Source organism: Bos indicus x Bos taurus, chromosome 26, assembly GCF_003369695.1.
Source record: "Bos indicus x Bos taurus breed Angus x Brahman F1 hybrid chromosome 26, Bos_hybrid_MaternalHap_v2.0, whole genome shotgun sequence".
In the NCBI taxonomy this organism is placed as follows: Eukaryota; Metazoa; Chordata; class Mammalia; order Artiodactyla; family Bovidae; genus Bos; species Bos indicus x Bos taurus.
Window position 1 is genome coordinate 4512478 of NC_040101.1, and position 14962 is coordinate 4527439.

General features: G+C 49.8%; 1 protein-coding gene across 8 annotated transcripts in view; it reads right to left on the reverse strand.

Annotated features, from left to right (window-relative positions):
- Positions 1–240: 240 nt before the first annotated feature.
- The window catches only part of PTPRE (protein tyrosine phosphatase, receptor type E), a 186639-nt gene continuing 171917 nt past the window's right edge, over positions 241–14962 (reverse strand). For 4 of the 8 annotated variants that reach the window (XM_027528492.1, XM_027528487.1, XM_027528486.1 and 1 more), the window contains 8 exons: positions 14840–14933; positions 13495–13571; positions 12581–12715; positions 8915–9040; positions 7540–7706; positions 5736–5871; positions 3118–3144; positions 241–2735 (listed from right to left, as the gene is read on the reverse strand). In XM_027528492.1, coding sequence (XP_027384293.1) covers positions 2634–2735; positions 3118–3144; positions 5736–5871; positions 7540–7706; positions 8915–9040; positions 12581–12715; positions 13495–13571; positions 14840–14933 — 864 coding nt within the window. In that variant the 3' untranslated portion in view covers positions 241–2633. Of the gene's footprint in view, positions 3145–5735; positions 5872–7539; positions 7707–8914; positions 9041–12580; positions 12716–13494; positions 13572–14839; positions 14934–14962 lie in introns of all 8 variants that reach the window. The other 4 variants (XM_027528488.1, XM_027528491.1, XR_003508821.1 and 1 more) reach the window with 3 other exon arrangements.

Below are 14962 nucleotides of genomic sequence, written 5' to 3' on the forward strand. Positions count from 1 at the left end.
AGGAAGGTCGCCCTCTGTAAGGTGGTTATAATCCAGGCTTCACGAACCACTCAGGGCTTCTGAAGACCAGTGCACTGGCCATCACATCCACACGTGTCTGTGGCACGTCTTAGTTAAATTTTACAAGTCCTAAAATTGTCTACATAAATCCATGCTTACCTCCTAATGAATGTCTCATCTAGAAGGATTTAAGGCATAGGAATAAGATTAGGAGACTTCACTGAAGAAAGAGACGCAGGCTGAGAGTCAAAGTAAAGATTTATCCTTGCAACAGAATATTTTGGATCTTGCAATTTGCATATACAAATTCAGCAACATTCACTGGCATTGGAATCAGAGCAAGATCAAATGAGAAATGGGATAAAACAAAAAAAATGATAGTTGAAACCAGAAAACATACATATATTATAAAGATTGCACATAAATTAAACACAACTTAGTTAAACACAATAGAAATATCAGTAATCATACATTAAAAAAAAAAAAAAGGCATGTCTCCAAATGCTGAAACAGAGGCATCAGGCTCATTTTAAAAAGTTTTAAAAAATACATAAAAATACCTTTTAAAACACTGGTACGCAGTCTTCATTCATAGAGCACATGGAGAGAAACAGTAAAGAGTCACACAGTGACCAATAAAGCAAGGAGATCAGAATTGGTCGTCTTCTAATCGCTATTTGGCATTTGAATGCAACCGCATGCAACAGAGAAACACGTCAAAGGAAAAATGACTTTACCAGCATGGCGCTGTTCAGTTATGTACAACGGACTTTCTTTGACCCAAGGGGAGGAGGTGCCAACTTTCAGGGCAAGACAGACAGGATGTGGAGTCCTGGAGCGCCCACCGAGGCTGGAATCAGAGCTGCGGGGTGATGGCAGGGGCCCGGAGGCTGGCGACTGAGCCCCCCGGGGAGGCAAGTGCTGCTGTGATTGTGGAGGGAGCACCCCAGGGCCAGTGGCGTTTGCTCTGTTCTCAGAACCACCAGCGTGGAGCCTCAGCAGATGCAGGCAATGGCCCAAGGGGCAGGAGATACAAACGGGGTGCTTCCTCGAGGGCACCCCTGAAAAGGTCTACCTTAATCCCACGCCACGGATGCCAGCTAGACCACGAAGGGTCTGCAGGACATTCAGTGCAGGCTCCTGAAGTTGGCCCATCCAGGCCCTTGGACGCTGCGATCCCGTGTTGCCATCACTGCAAACAGCAGCTCTGTTTCTAGGCTTCGGTGCTCAGTTTTCTCTCTTCCCCTTTAGTCAGAGAAGGACTTCGGGCTCGGGACTTTGACAATGGAAACAAATGGGGCCACCTGATGCGTCTCGCGAAGCTCCTCCCGTGTTCCTCTTTGACCCAAAATCATCACAGTGCGCCCAGAAGGGAGAGGGCGGCGGTCGGCTGCGTGAGGAGCCCAGGGCTGCTGCTGGTGGCATGGCAGCACCCACAAAGTTGTGCTTTTGTCCATCCATCTGGGCTCCTCCTCTGACCTTTGGGTGGGGCGTGGAGGAGCAGAAGAACCTTGATTACCTGCGGGCCTGTTATTAGGACATCATCTACCATGGGTTGCAGTCGTGCAATCAGTTACCAGAGGAAATATCAAATTAGATCTTTAGATTCATATCTCTTTTAGAAAGCAAAAAAAAAAAGTACCCCAAAATGTACATGTTAAATGATTACAGAAAGGTAGACCAGATGTCTTTTTTTACATTGTGCTCATCTGCTTAGGCACCTGATGGCCACAGACAGGTCGCTGCCATTAAATTAAACCTTTCAAGGTTCATCCTCTTTTTTTTTTCTCCCCACAAGCCAATCCTGAGTGGCAATGAGATCATTATTATCCAGTGTCAGAAGTCTCAACAGGAACCATTCAAAAAGAAGTTAGTCTACAGTAAGGATTTCTCTTTCTTTCCTTTTATTAAATATTAAGGAGTGGGACTTAAAAAAACTGTATAAATCTAGATTTTAAGATTTTTTTTTCTTACAAACAGTCTTAACTTTTACAAGAGATTTTCTAAAATACCAAAACACTTCTCAGAAAGTTTAAAGCATAATCGCTTGTGGTTGCCGGACGGTTTCTCCCAGGAGGAGCTCCTGGCTTCTCTGTGCGTGTCAGATGCGCTGTCTGACCTTTTGGATGGGAAGTGACTTTTTATCGTGCCTCGAGGTATAGCTCACGACTAGCAGGGCAGAATGGTGGAGTGCGGGTGGGGGCAGAGGAGGGAGAAGGGCAGTGGGTGTGACTCTCAGAGGGTCACCTGAGTCAACCACCCAGACAGATGGAGAGCAAGCAGCGCCCGGGGAGTGAAGCTCCGACCTGAGTCAACCACCCAGACAGATGGAGAGCAAGCAGCGCCCGGGGAGTGAAGCTCCGAGAGCCGGTTTGCGGGACCCGAGGCCACAGGGCCTCGGGAAGACCGGCCTTCACATCTCTTTTGTCTCGACAAGATGTCACAACACAGTCTTGAATGAATGCATGTTTAAGGATCACTACACAGCCACCGATTACTCCAGAGGGTTTTAGACCTGGACTCGGGTTGTAAAGTCTTCTTTGATCTTTAGAAGGTAAAGGGAGACCACACGGACTGAGACTGAGGTCTACAAGACTCCTTGTTTGCACTGTATCTTCACGAGCAGTTTGCCTTCAAAAAACTGCTGCTGCGCAGGGCTGTGAAATCAGTATCAGGAAATTTTCCACTAATTTCTGAGTCCTCGACTGTTTCCTAATGAAGCTGTGGTTAGTACCCTGCATAAATAAACACACTCGGCATATTAAGATTTTTAGAGGTGCTAACTGTGTGAAGTTAAATGATATGAATCTAATGAAAAATTAAAACTTTTTTAATGATATTAGCAGAAATATATATTTTATGGGATATTATTTGACCTTAATACATTATTCCAGTTTTTAAAGGGCGTATTTAAGATTTAACAACTTTACAGCAGGTGGCCTTTAAAGCATAACAAAATATATACAAAGAAATTAGGAAGAATATTAATGTCAACTATGAAATAAATTAACATGATTTTTACAAAATATACTGACCATTAAATTAAAAAATATTTTAAGGCAGGAATTTTCATTTGAAATTAGCATAATCAGAAAATATATCAATAAAATCTTGTACCACTTTGTAGCAGAATTCATACTGTTCCTGAAAAAGAAAACCAAGAACATATTAAAATAATATTAAAGATATATTTAATTAATTTAATTAGAAGAAACACTAAAGAGAAGACATAAAAAAGTCTGACCAGTTATTAAAATACTGTATATCCTGATGCATATAAACTTCTGCTACATAATTTAGTTTTTAGGCACACGTTTCCAAATCTACTTTTCTACATAGAAAATGTCAGTGTTTCAACTCAGTGTATTTTGGACTCACTCTCTGAGTGAGAGATCTCTAGTTTTCATATTTAAACTAAAAACCACTACTTCGGAATGAAAAAATAATAGCAAACCTAACATCAAACTTCATAATGCAAAGAAAATAATCTATAAAAGTTAAATAAGATGGAAATGTAGATTATTTTTAAACCTAAATTTACACTACAAAAGGGCATTGCTTTATATCAACTTTACTAAAATTTAAAAGAATGATGCCTTGCATCTGCGGGTGCACACTCAGTCGTGTCCGATTCTTTGTGAATACACAGACTGCAGCCCGTCAGGCTCCTCTGTCCACAGAATTTTCCAGGCAAGAATACTGGAGTGGGTCACCACTTCCTACTCCAGGGGATCTTCCCGACCCAAGGACTGAACCCCCATCTCTTGTGTCTCCTACACTGGCCGCAGATTCTTTGCCACTGAGCCACCTGGGAAGGCCCCACTGCACATCTGTGTGAGGCTCTTAACTTCTAAGCACACTTGGACATCGCCTGACTTCCAACCTTCCAGCAGCTCTTTGAGGGTGTGAGACTAGAGCCAGGTGATGGGTTAACGGGGGACAGGTGAGCAGGGCATGTGACACTACCAGTAACGAGCACTGAAAAGAAGAAATGAGGACTTCGCTGGTGGTCCAGCGGGTAAGCCTTGGCGCTTCCAATGCAAGGGGTGCGTGTTCGATCCCTGGTTGGAGAACTAAGATCCCACACGCTGGGCAGTGCGGCCAAAGGGCTGGGGGGAGGAAGAAATGAAGCAGATGGGGAAAATGGCAATGCCTGGACTTTCTTGGTGAGCCTACCATGTGTCTAGGAAAACCATGAGCACAACAGTAAGCAGACATGGGGGTAGACCCCGGTGGTTTGAGGAACAACAGACGGCAGCTAGCCTTGCAGACCCCGGTCACTTGCTGGCCCAGTGAATATGGGAGCTGGGGAAGCAGGGGGCCCAAGGGAGGCTCCTAGCCCCCTCCTCTTCTTTCCCAGCACCTTGGGTTCAGCCTCTTACCTAAATTCACACTGAACAAGAATCTACTGGCCTTTGGTTTGGAAGAGGCCAAACATTAGCCCTTCTAGCCCTTCTGGGGTCTTGGTCCAGCCAGCATAGGACAGAGCTGTGCTTTGCAGGGAAAGAAAGACGGAGCCAAAAGCTGATGCCCTGTGGTTGCAGGGGCGTTGGGAGAGTCAAGAGTCACTACAGGGTCCTCCCTTCCAGCTACTAAGATCCCACCCAGTCACCCAGCTCTTGGAAGGAAAGAGAAAGTGCCTGCATCAGGACTGAGTGAGCATAGAGAACCAGTGGGCTGTGCCAGGGGCCTGGGAGGGCAAGTCCTAAGATAGGAAGCCTTGGGGAAAACTCCAATACGTTGGCCACCTGCTGTGAAGAACTGACTCATTGGAAAACACGCTGATGCTGGGAAAGATGGAAGGTGGGAGGAGAAGGGGACGACAGAGGATGAGATGGTTGGATGGCATCACCGACTCAATGGCATGAGTTTGAGTAAGCTCCGGGAGTTGGTGATGGACCGGGAGGCCTGGCGTGCTGCAGTCCGTGGGGTCAGAAAGAGTCGGACACAACTGAGCAACTGAACTGAACTGGAACTGAACTGGGGAAAATAAATATGTCCCTGGAGAAGTGCATAGCAACCCGCCCCAGTGTTCTTGCCTGGAGGATCCTGCGGACAGAAGAACCTGGTGGGCTACAGTCCATGGGGGGTCTCAAAAATTCGAACATGACAAACACTTTCACTTTTCTTGGGAAAAGCAACGGGTTATAATAGTCTTGAAAACTGAACTTGCTGTTGCAGGGCAATCACTGAATTTGGTAGGGATTCATCTCTTCTGAAAACCAGAAAGGGTGGGTTTTCACCACGGAATGAATGAAAACCTATGGGCAACTGCACTCTGCATGGATTCCTTAAGCCCCCTGAGCAGCGTCTGGAGGCTGAGTGAGACCCAGCCAAGGTCAAGAGTCCACGTGGCCCGTGGAAGGCAGCAGATGGCAAGAATCAGGACTGTAAATGTCACCGCCGCTTGTGAACATCTACGTCTGTAAGCGTAGACTGGAATCTGCAGGAACAGTTTGCTGACGCGCAGCAGGGCCTCTGTTCAACAGGTCTTATCATCCAAAGGCAGGGCTGTGCCCCTCCTCACATGTCTGCCCAGGGGACACACCCCACCCCGATGCAAGGGAGGAAGGGAGTCTGTGAAGCTTGACTGTATGCTGTCTGGGACTTTCAGCTCTCTGTCCTGGAAACGTAACCTCCCTCCTTCCTTCCTGGTGGACTTGAACTCCTTCAGTGCAACATACATCAAATGCAACATGAGACAATTCTCAACTCCTCCGGAAGCCCTTTCTTACCAGGGTCTGCACCATGTGTGGCCTCTGAAGTCGTAAACTCTTCACAGCTTGGAATACGTCTAAAAGCCCCTCAGCCTTGACCCGTTCCAGAATGTTGCTGAGTGCTATGAAAGTCCCTGTCCGCCCAGCTCCAGCACTGCAGAGAGAACACGGAGTAAGACACCGAAACTCGCCCGTGGGCACGAGAAACCCACAGCCTCCAGCAGGCCCTGCAAGCCAGGCTGAATGACCGGAGCCTGGCTCTTTAAACGACCATTTTATATGTAGCTTGGCTCTGGACTGGGAGTCAGCAAACACAGAAGTCCTCAAGAACAGGCCTAAATGTAACATGAGTCAGATCAGAACCAGTGACGAGTTTTCAAGCTGGTGGACCCATTTCCCTTCCTCCTTGTCGGGGGGACTCTCAGAGGATGGCCCCTGGACGGGCAGCAGCTACATCACCTGGAAACTTCTTAGGAGCGAAACCCTTCCCGGTTCAGGCGTAGGGAGCTGCAATCCTGGCCCAGACTCCCCGTTTGTGCAGGGACCACCTTCCGAGACGGGAGGCGTGCAGGTGGATGGAAGGGTTGCTTGGACAAAGGGTTGCTTCCTGGCAGGAAGGGTCAGATCCCGACAGTGAAGGTCTGCATCTCCTCTACTTAGCAGAATCATTCGGATAAACCCTACAGAAGCAGACCCTCTTGGGAGAGAGAGCAGGCCTAACGGAGGCAGGCTTGGCTGGCCTCTTCCACGGAGCCCTCGGTGGACGCGGGGTTCCCACGGGGGCCCCAAATCCCGACTGTGGGTTTCGCTCATCTTTGTTGGCATCCCTGGTGCCCGACACCTATAACGTTCAGTCTGGGTTTGCGGAGGCGGAACAAGAAGGAACTCAGTTCTCATTTATTCTAAAGGACATCTACGAAGGCACCAGGGACTGAAAACCTAGGTGTGTGCACCCCCTGCTGGCCGTGCCCGAAGGGTGCATCTCTGGGTCCAAGGTCAGGAAAGCGGCCAGACCAATCTTCCAGGTTAAGCCGGGCTTTGTTGACACGAGGGGTAAGCGGGTGGGGGCGAGTGGCAGTCAGAGAAATGGGCACCACATGTAGACAGAGGCACAGAAGTGCAGTCTTAGAAGCAAATCAGACCCCACCCCAAGATCAGACACCCCAAGCTCCCGCAGGAAGAGTTTTGCAAGGGTGATCAAGGTCCCTGCCAGCAGGAGGGCCTGGGCCAGAAGGAAGGAGAGCTGGCACGTCTCCATAGGATTCACCCTCTGCCTCATAGAGCTGTTTATCAAGGTTCTTGCTGGGGGGGGGGGGGGGGCGGGGTGTCCTGCTGCATCCAGGTGCCCCCCGGTGGGTCCTTCTCCTCACGGTGGGGGGTGGGGGGCTTGGGAGCCAGGCTGAGTGGCGTCAGGATGGGCTGGGGCTGCGGACCCTCTGTTATGGACCCCGGCCTGGACATCCCTGAGTAGTTCAAGAAAAGCTTCCTGCTGTGCTGGGTGGGCATGCCAGCCAGAGCCCCGCCGGTCTTTCAAAACAAAGATAATTCAAGTTCAAGGTTTGTCTGAGCTATGCTTGGAAATGTTTCTTTTTTTTTTTTTGATGACTTAAAAAGCACAAAGAAACGTGTCTGAGTCGCTTCCTGACTCCTCCTCACCAAATGCTTCTGCAAGTCTAGGAAGATATTTACGCGTTTGTGTTAAGTCTGGGAGAGGGGGAAGGTGAAGAAGACAGTCCAGAGAAGGGTTGCTGAGGGGAGCGGTGCACTGGGCGTGGGGTCCATGTCAGGCCTACCGGGAGGGGGCGCCCCGGGGCCCACTTGCCTGCAGTGCACGGTGATTGGATGGTTGCCGGTCTGCTGCTGCTGCTTCTGCACGGCCGCGATGAGGTCGATCATGCCCTTGCCCTCAGCCGGGATCCCAATCTCGGGCCAGCCGTGGAAGTGGAACTGCCGCACCACCCGCGTCTGCTCCTCCGGCCGGGCCAGGGGCTGCGGGGCGGGAAGAGCGTCTCAGGGCTGAGTAGTCACAGTCACCCGGCCGCCCTCCCAACCCTACCCGGGGGGGATTCGGGCCACAATCTGGAGCAGCCAGTGGAGTTCTCATCTGGCTGGACTCCCAGATGCTGGCTACTCGTAGGCTGTGGTCACCCTAAAGCAGAAGGCCAGCCGTGCCTCTTTCTGGGTGGGGGTCATGACAGTCAAAGGATGCTCCCCGGAGCCCACAGGGCCTGCCAGACCCCGTTATGGGATCCTGGGCAGTTTTTCTTGAGATGACAAGAATCATCCGTGTTTTGTAAGAAGCCAGGACTCACTTCCCTGATAGCTCAGTCAAGAATCTTGCTGCAATGCAGGAGACCCCAGTTTGATTCCTGGGTCGGGAAGATCCCCTGGAGAAAGGATATCTACCCACTCCAGTATTCTTGGGCTTCCCTTGTGGTTCAGCTGATAAAGAATCTGCCTGCAATGTGAGAGACCTGGGTTCGACCCCTGGATTGGGAAGATCCCCAAGAGACGGGCATAGGCTACCCACTCCAGTATTCTGGCCTGGAGAATTCCAAGGAATGTATAGTCCATGGGATTGCAAAGAGTTGGACACAACTGGGTGACTTTGACTTTCAGGACCCACCATGTCTCTTCAAGGCTGGGGATAAGCAGTTTCAGTCTAGGGGCCCTGGGTCTTTCTGTGATCCATGTGGAGGAGACCAAGTCTTTGGGCAAAGCTGGGTTTCTCTGTACTGACCGTCTTGAACTCGGAATCAGATCCCACAGGTAGGTCATTTTACCCATGGTTGACACACAGGGAGAGTTCCCAAGACCTGGCTGGTGAGGGGTGGTGGGAGGTTCTGAGAAGGGGTCTGGCAGAGAAGCCCAGGAGGCCTCTGTGGCGTCACGCATTCATTCCTCCTGCTCTCTGACCCATGGTTGTTTCTCCCAGGGACTGGGCAGCGGTAGGATGCCTCTTGGAGTCGGGTACCTGGCCCCACCATCCCTGGGCTCCAGCAAGGAGCTGGGGGACGATCTTACGAGAGATCAGCCACTTGGTAACACGGCTGCCGACTGCCCATACTGACCACTGACACGAACGTGGGGATCTGGAAAAGTCTGAGGGACAGGACATTCTGGCACAAAGACAGAGCCCACACGACAGCTGCAGGGTGTTCTGTCCATAAGAGACTAAAGGTTTCTGGTAACAATACCTGATTGAAGGTGACCAGGAAGTCTCGTATGCTGATGGCTTCAGAAAGGGTATCGCTCTTTATTTCGATCGTTATTTCTCCGTGAGTCACTGAGCCCTCTGTTGGCCAATACTGGTAGCATTTATCCTGGGGGATGAAATAAAAATGTTTTAAGTCTTGTAATAAAGAACTTGCTGCCAGCAGTTTTAACAATAGGATGCAGGCGTGCTGTGAAACCATTTAATGTATTTAATCTGAACAGGAAACTAACTCATGAACATAAATATGAATATAAATATGAATGCTACCAGTGCCTGCTGACCAAGGGAACAAAGCGGACAGTTCAGGAACAGACACAGAACAGCAATGACAGGCCACAGCGGAGGGGCCCGCCAGTAACTGGAGCTGGAGAGTCCGCTCTCTGTACGGAAAAGCGAGCTGGAGCCCTAACTCACCTGCCTGGCTCAGCTGCCTGGGCTGATATGAATGCCCCAGCCCCTCTTGGAGTTGGGCAGTGTGCAACCTGCATAACTGTATATGGCAGACTTGAAGTTTAATAAAGACAAACCAAGGCAGGGTAAGACTTGAAGTCAACAATAAAACTGTGAACGCCTTAGAAAAAATATCTTTTCAATTTGGGGTATAGGTTTACCAGACAAGAACCCCAAAAAGCTAACCAACCATGACAAAGAAGATCTCAACATCAGATTATATTAAAATTAACCCTATGTCATCAATAAACATTTTGTTGGTGCTTAGTCGCTAAGTTGTATGTGACTCTTTTGCGACCCCATGGACTGCAGCCCACCAGGCTCCTGTGTCCATAGGATTTTCCAGGCAAGAATACAGGAGCGGGTTGCCATTTCCTCCTCCAGGGGAATCTTCCCCACCCAGGGATCAAACCAGCATCTTCTGCGTTGGCAGGCGGACTCTTTACCACTGAGCCACTTGGGGAACTCCAACAGACATTGAGAGAGTAAAAAGACAGGCCATCAACTGAGATGAGATACTTGCAATACATAAAAGCAACAAGGAATCAGTACCAAGAATATATAAAGAAATCCTCTAAATCAATAAGAAAAGTGCAAACAACCCACAAGAAAAATGAGTGAAAGGCATGAACAGGCTCTTTGACCAAGAGGAAACATGTCATCATCTATAAATACACAAAGTGATGCCTGACCTCAGAGGGATCTGCTACTGCTGCTGCTAAGTTGCTTAAATAATGCCCAACTCTGTTCGACCCCATGGACGCAGCCTACCAGGCTTCTCCATCCCTGGGATTCTCCAGGCAAGAACACTGGAGTGGGTTGCCATTTCCTTCTCCAATACATGAAAGTGGAAAGTGAAAGTGAAGTCGCTCAGTCGTGTCCGACTCTTAGGGACCCCATGGACTGCAGCCTACCAGGCTCCTCCATCCATGGGATTTTCCAGGCAACAGTACTGGAGTGGGGTGCCATTGCCTTCTCCCTCAGAGGGATCAGAGAGATGCAAATCAAGGCCACAGAGAGGATATTTATACCTATTTAATTAACAAAAATGAGGATGCCAGACCATCCTAGGCATGTAGAAGAATGACGTTCATCCAGGGTCTGCTTTGAAAACCATAACTACTTTGGAAAGTCGTTAGGAACTGCCCTGCCAACTCAAACGTTCACACACTCTCCAACGTGGCATTTTTGTCTCTGAACCGTACAATTCCGCGTGCATCATGAGACACATACGAGAAAGTACCCACAGCACTGTTTGTAAAACAACAAAATGAAACCAACCCAAATGCCCGTGGCAGAAGGAGGGGCAAGTCAATGGATACAGGATGTACAGTTTGTGTCATGGAGCAGAAGGAAATAATGGTGAATGAGCCACAGTTACAGGCAGCAACACAGCAAAATATTGAATGCATAACTCTGAGTGGAAAAGTCAAGTCTCGGAAGACCGTATACCTTATGTGAAAGTCACTCAGTTGTGTCTGACTCCTTGTGACCCCATGGACTGTAGAGTCTGTAGAATTCTCCAGGCCGGAATATTGGAGTGGGTAGCCGTTCCCTTCTCCAGGGGATCTTCCCAACCCAGGGATCGAACCCGGGTCTCCTGCATTGCAGGTAGATTCTTTACCAGCTGAGCCACCAGGGAAGCCCCATTGTATATCTTAGTGGTGCCCTCTTATATGAAGTTGAAAAGCAGACAAAACTAAATAGTAGCTTCTTGAGGAATATATTTACTCGATAAAAAAAGATTTCTTAAAAAGCTAAGGAAACGCCCACTAGGAGGGCTTAATTAAAAAGGTAATTATAAGTGTTGATGAGGAGGGGGAGAAACTGGAACACTTGTACATTACTGGTGGGGCCGCTTGCACAGTTAAGTGATATGAGTTTGCAATATAGTTATGACAGGCCCCAGCAGTTCCAGCCCCAGGCATCTACCTAAGAGAAATAAAACTGTGTGTCCACGTAAAAACTTGTCCATGAATGTTCAAAACAGTATTCGTAACAGCCCAAAGTGAAACAACCCAAATGTCCAAACACTAATGGATGAATACACAAAATTTAGGGCCATACTATTTAAAAAAAAGAGTGAGGAACTGATTCATGAATGAGCCTTATAAACATGCTAAGTGAAAGTGCTCAATCATGAGAAATAGGTGGCGTGATTCCATTTATATGAAATGTCCAGATGAGGCAAATTCACACTCAGAAAGTAACTAATCTGTGGTTGCAGGGATTGTGAGGGGGGAGTAGGCAGTGATCATTCCTGGGTATGGGGTTTCTTTTCAGGTGATGAAAATGATCTGGAATTAGTGATGTTGTACAACTCTGTGAACACACTAAAAACCACTGCACTATACCTTTTAGAAAGAGGAATTGCATGATATGTGTGTTATATCCCAATAAAACTGTTTTTAAAAAGGCAAAGAAGTAAAACCCCACGACTTCAGGGTAGTGGATGCCTCTTGGGAGAACGCCTAGGTAAGTGTATGTTATCAGCAACAGTTTGGTTTCTCACTTGGATGATGCTTTATTAAATAAAAACAAGAAGACTATGTGCCTCTGGATGGATCTCTGGGAGAAAAGAAATATTTAACCCGTTCAGTTCTACCAGGACTATATTAATTAGGCACACATTTCAATACCTCTGTCTTTTTGTCCCAAGAAAAGTGAGTAAAGGTCTTTTCCTTCAACAGGTTGTGACCAAATATGTATTTGTGGCAAACACAAAATGGCAGAAATTCAAGGCTGGTTAAAGGTGGCTAAGACGGTAAAGCGTCTGCCTACAATGCGGGAGACCAGGGTTCTATCCCTGGGTCAGGAAGATCCCCTGCAGAAGGAAATGGTAGCCCACTCCAGTACTCTTGCCTGGAAAATCCCATGGACGGAGGAACCTGGTAGGCTACAGTCCATGGGGTCGCAAAGAGTCGGACACGACTGAGCGACTTCACTTTAAATAAAATATAGGCTAAGAACAACAGCCAGTGGATAGTTACAATGAACTGGAGTTGGCGGGGGAAGGAGTTGAAATAAAACCTTTTTCATTTGCAGCCTCTCTCCCTCCTCAGTAGTCGTGGCCTGGCCTCACAGCCGATGGCAGGTGAGGCGTTCCCAGGGGACAGGCAGTCCGTCGGGTGGGCTGCACCTGGTGGGTGTGAGCAGCCCTGGAGGCCGCTGGGGCGGGGGTGGGGGGCGGGCTGACCTGCTCTCTCTCCTGCACCTCGGTCAGCATCACGATCGTGTGGCACTTCCACTCCCAGACCATCCTCCAGAAGTCCTCCACCGTGTGCGCCAGGGGCCCCTGGGTGGCGATGAAGTAGTCCTTCTGCCGGTAGCCCTTCAAATGGGAGACAGGTTCAAGTCTGGCTTCCTGCCACCGCTCTCCCACGCTGGGACATGTGGCTTTAGGACAGCCCAGGGCTGCAGGAGGGACGGCATTCAGGCTTCCGGGGCCTGAGCCGAGACCCAGATGGCACGTGCTCAGAAAACAGGTCAAGGGGCCCCTTCACCTCTGTACGGATGTAACAGGACCCTTGCTTGGACTGGCTTCGATTCTATTAATGCGTCTGTATGTGTCACAGCTAACTTAGCATCAAGGCAGGGCAGAGAGGGTGCGGAGTTAGAGGAAGTGAGTTAATTCCCCAGTCCTGGCTTGGTGCCCACGTGACCCCCTCTCCGGCACAGTGTTCTCTCATCTGTAAACCAGAATCCGAGCACAGACTTGACTGCAATGCTGTCTCCCACCCATTTAGCTCCGCTGTGCACAAGGCAGGCTGTGATGGGGCCTGAACTGAACTGTGGTCACAGGACAGAAAGCACGAATGAGCAGGGACAGAGGGCTGGAGTGTAACAGCCGAGCAAAAGAGAAGCTATGACGTATTAAAGGCAGAATGGAAAAGCAGCCAATTATTTAAAAGTGCACGTACATCCTCTACTTCAAAGTTCCTTATTCCTTTTTTTTTTCAGCAAGTGTTTGCTAATGAACTGGTTTGGCTTTCTGGGGGCGTGTCCACCCTTTCTGATTGTGAAAGCAAGTAGCTGAAGAGACTGAAATCATGGGGCAAAGGAGCTGCGTCCCCGCCAGGCACGCAGGCTCGGCGGGGGCCCGGCACTTACGTCTATAAAGGACGCGTTGATGTAGTCTGTGTACTCCTGGCCCCTCTTCATGGAGAGAATCACGCGGTTGAAGTCATCTGTAAAGCAGTGCATCCCCTGGGTCAGAAGCGACCCCATCCTGCCTGGCAAACTTGAACTCGCTGTTAGGAGCTTCTGAGACAAAGCTTATGGATAAAATCACTAAATACAGTCAACCCCTTGGAAGGTTTCCTTCCTAAACTAGGTTCCTTCAAGTGGCCGGGGGAAGCTGTGTTTTGTGAGCAAAGTTCTCAAATAACTGACTCATTGTCTTCATCAGTCATAAATTGAGGTGCTGGGCTGTGCTTAATCGCTCAGTCGTGTCTGACTCATTGGAACCCCGTGGACTGTAGGCCACCAGGCTCCAGTGTCCTTGGGGATTCTCCAGGCAAGAGTACTGGAGCAGGTAGCCTATCCCTTCTCCAGGGGATCCTCCTGATCAAGGAATCAAACCTGGGTCTCCTGCATGGCAGGAAGATTCTTTACCAGCTGAGTGCCCAGGGAAGCCCTAAATTGAGGTCATTCATACCAAAACGTAAGCATTAAAGTAAACTTAAGGTGTCAAAGGAGTGTGGCCGGCCAGGCAACTTGGCGTAGCCGGCCAGAGGCATCACAGCCATAGAGCCCCCGGGGTCTGAGGCTGGAGAGGGCCTGCCCAGACCCACGCACTGCCGGCCTGGGCAGGTCCATGTGAGGGCCTGCCGCTGCAGGAGCTGGAGTCCAGGAGAGGATGTGGAGGGGAGGTCTGGGTGAGCCCTTCCGCCTCCTCTCTTCCCCTGGGGTTCCTCCGATGCCTCTGCTTCTACCAGGCCTGTAGGTTTTCCGTCCCCTTAGACCTCAGGCTGCCCAGCGCCCGATGCCTCCCTTGCCCACGGTGTGCCGGCCCCAAGGCTTCTCCCTGGAAGATCTCAGCTGAGCTCCCTTCGGATCCGGCTGCACAGCATGGGCCAGGACCCCACTCTGTGTACAGGGGGGTGTCGTGCCTCCACCCGCTTGGGGGAAGACAGGATGGCATCTCGTAGAATCAGGAGGCACCACGTCAGGCCCGAAGCTCATCTTTCCATTTCCAGGAAGTCCCCCTCCCTGTCCTGCCTCCAAGTCCAGGTCACGAGATGCCTGCCTGACACGCGTGGGACAGCCTAGGTCACTCATGTCTTCACAGGTGGGCGTTCTCTTCCCCACACTTGACAGAGCTCCCCGAGGGCACCCCACCCCGGACCCCCGGTTTACAGGAGCAGGTGGTCAACGACCTTCCAGCGACTGAAGCCCCAGGATGCCCGCCGACAGCGCCTGCTGCGCGCGCCTGCCCTCCGCGGGCGGCCCTTACATGGAATGATCTGGATGACCCTGGCCTTCTTCATGTTCGCGGGCAGATTGCCTGTCCTCATGTTCTCCTTCATGATGCGGACGTTTGTCAGTTTCTGCAGCCAAGAGAGACACAGCCACGCAG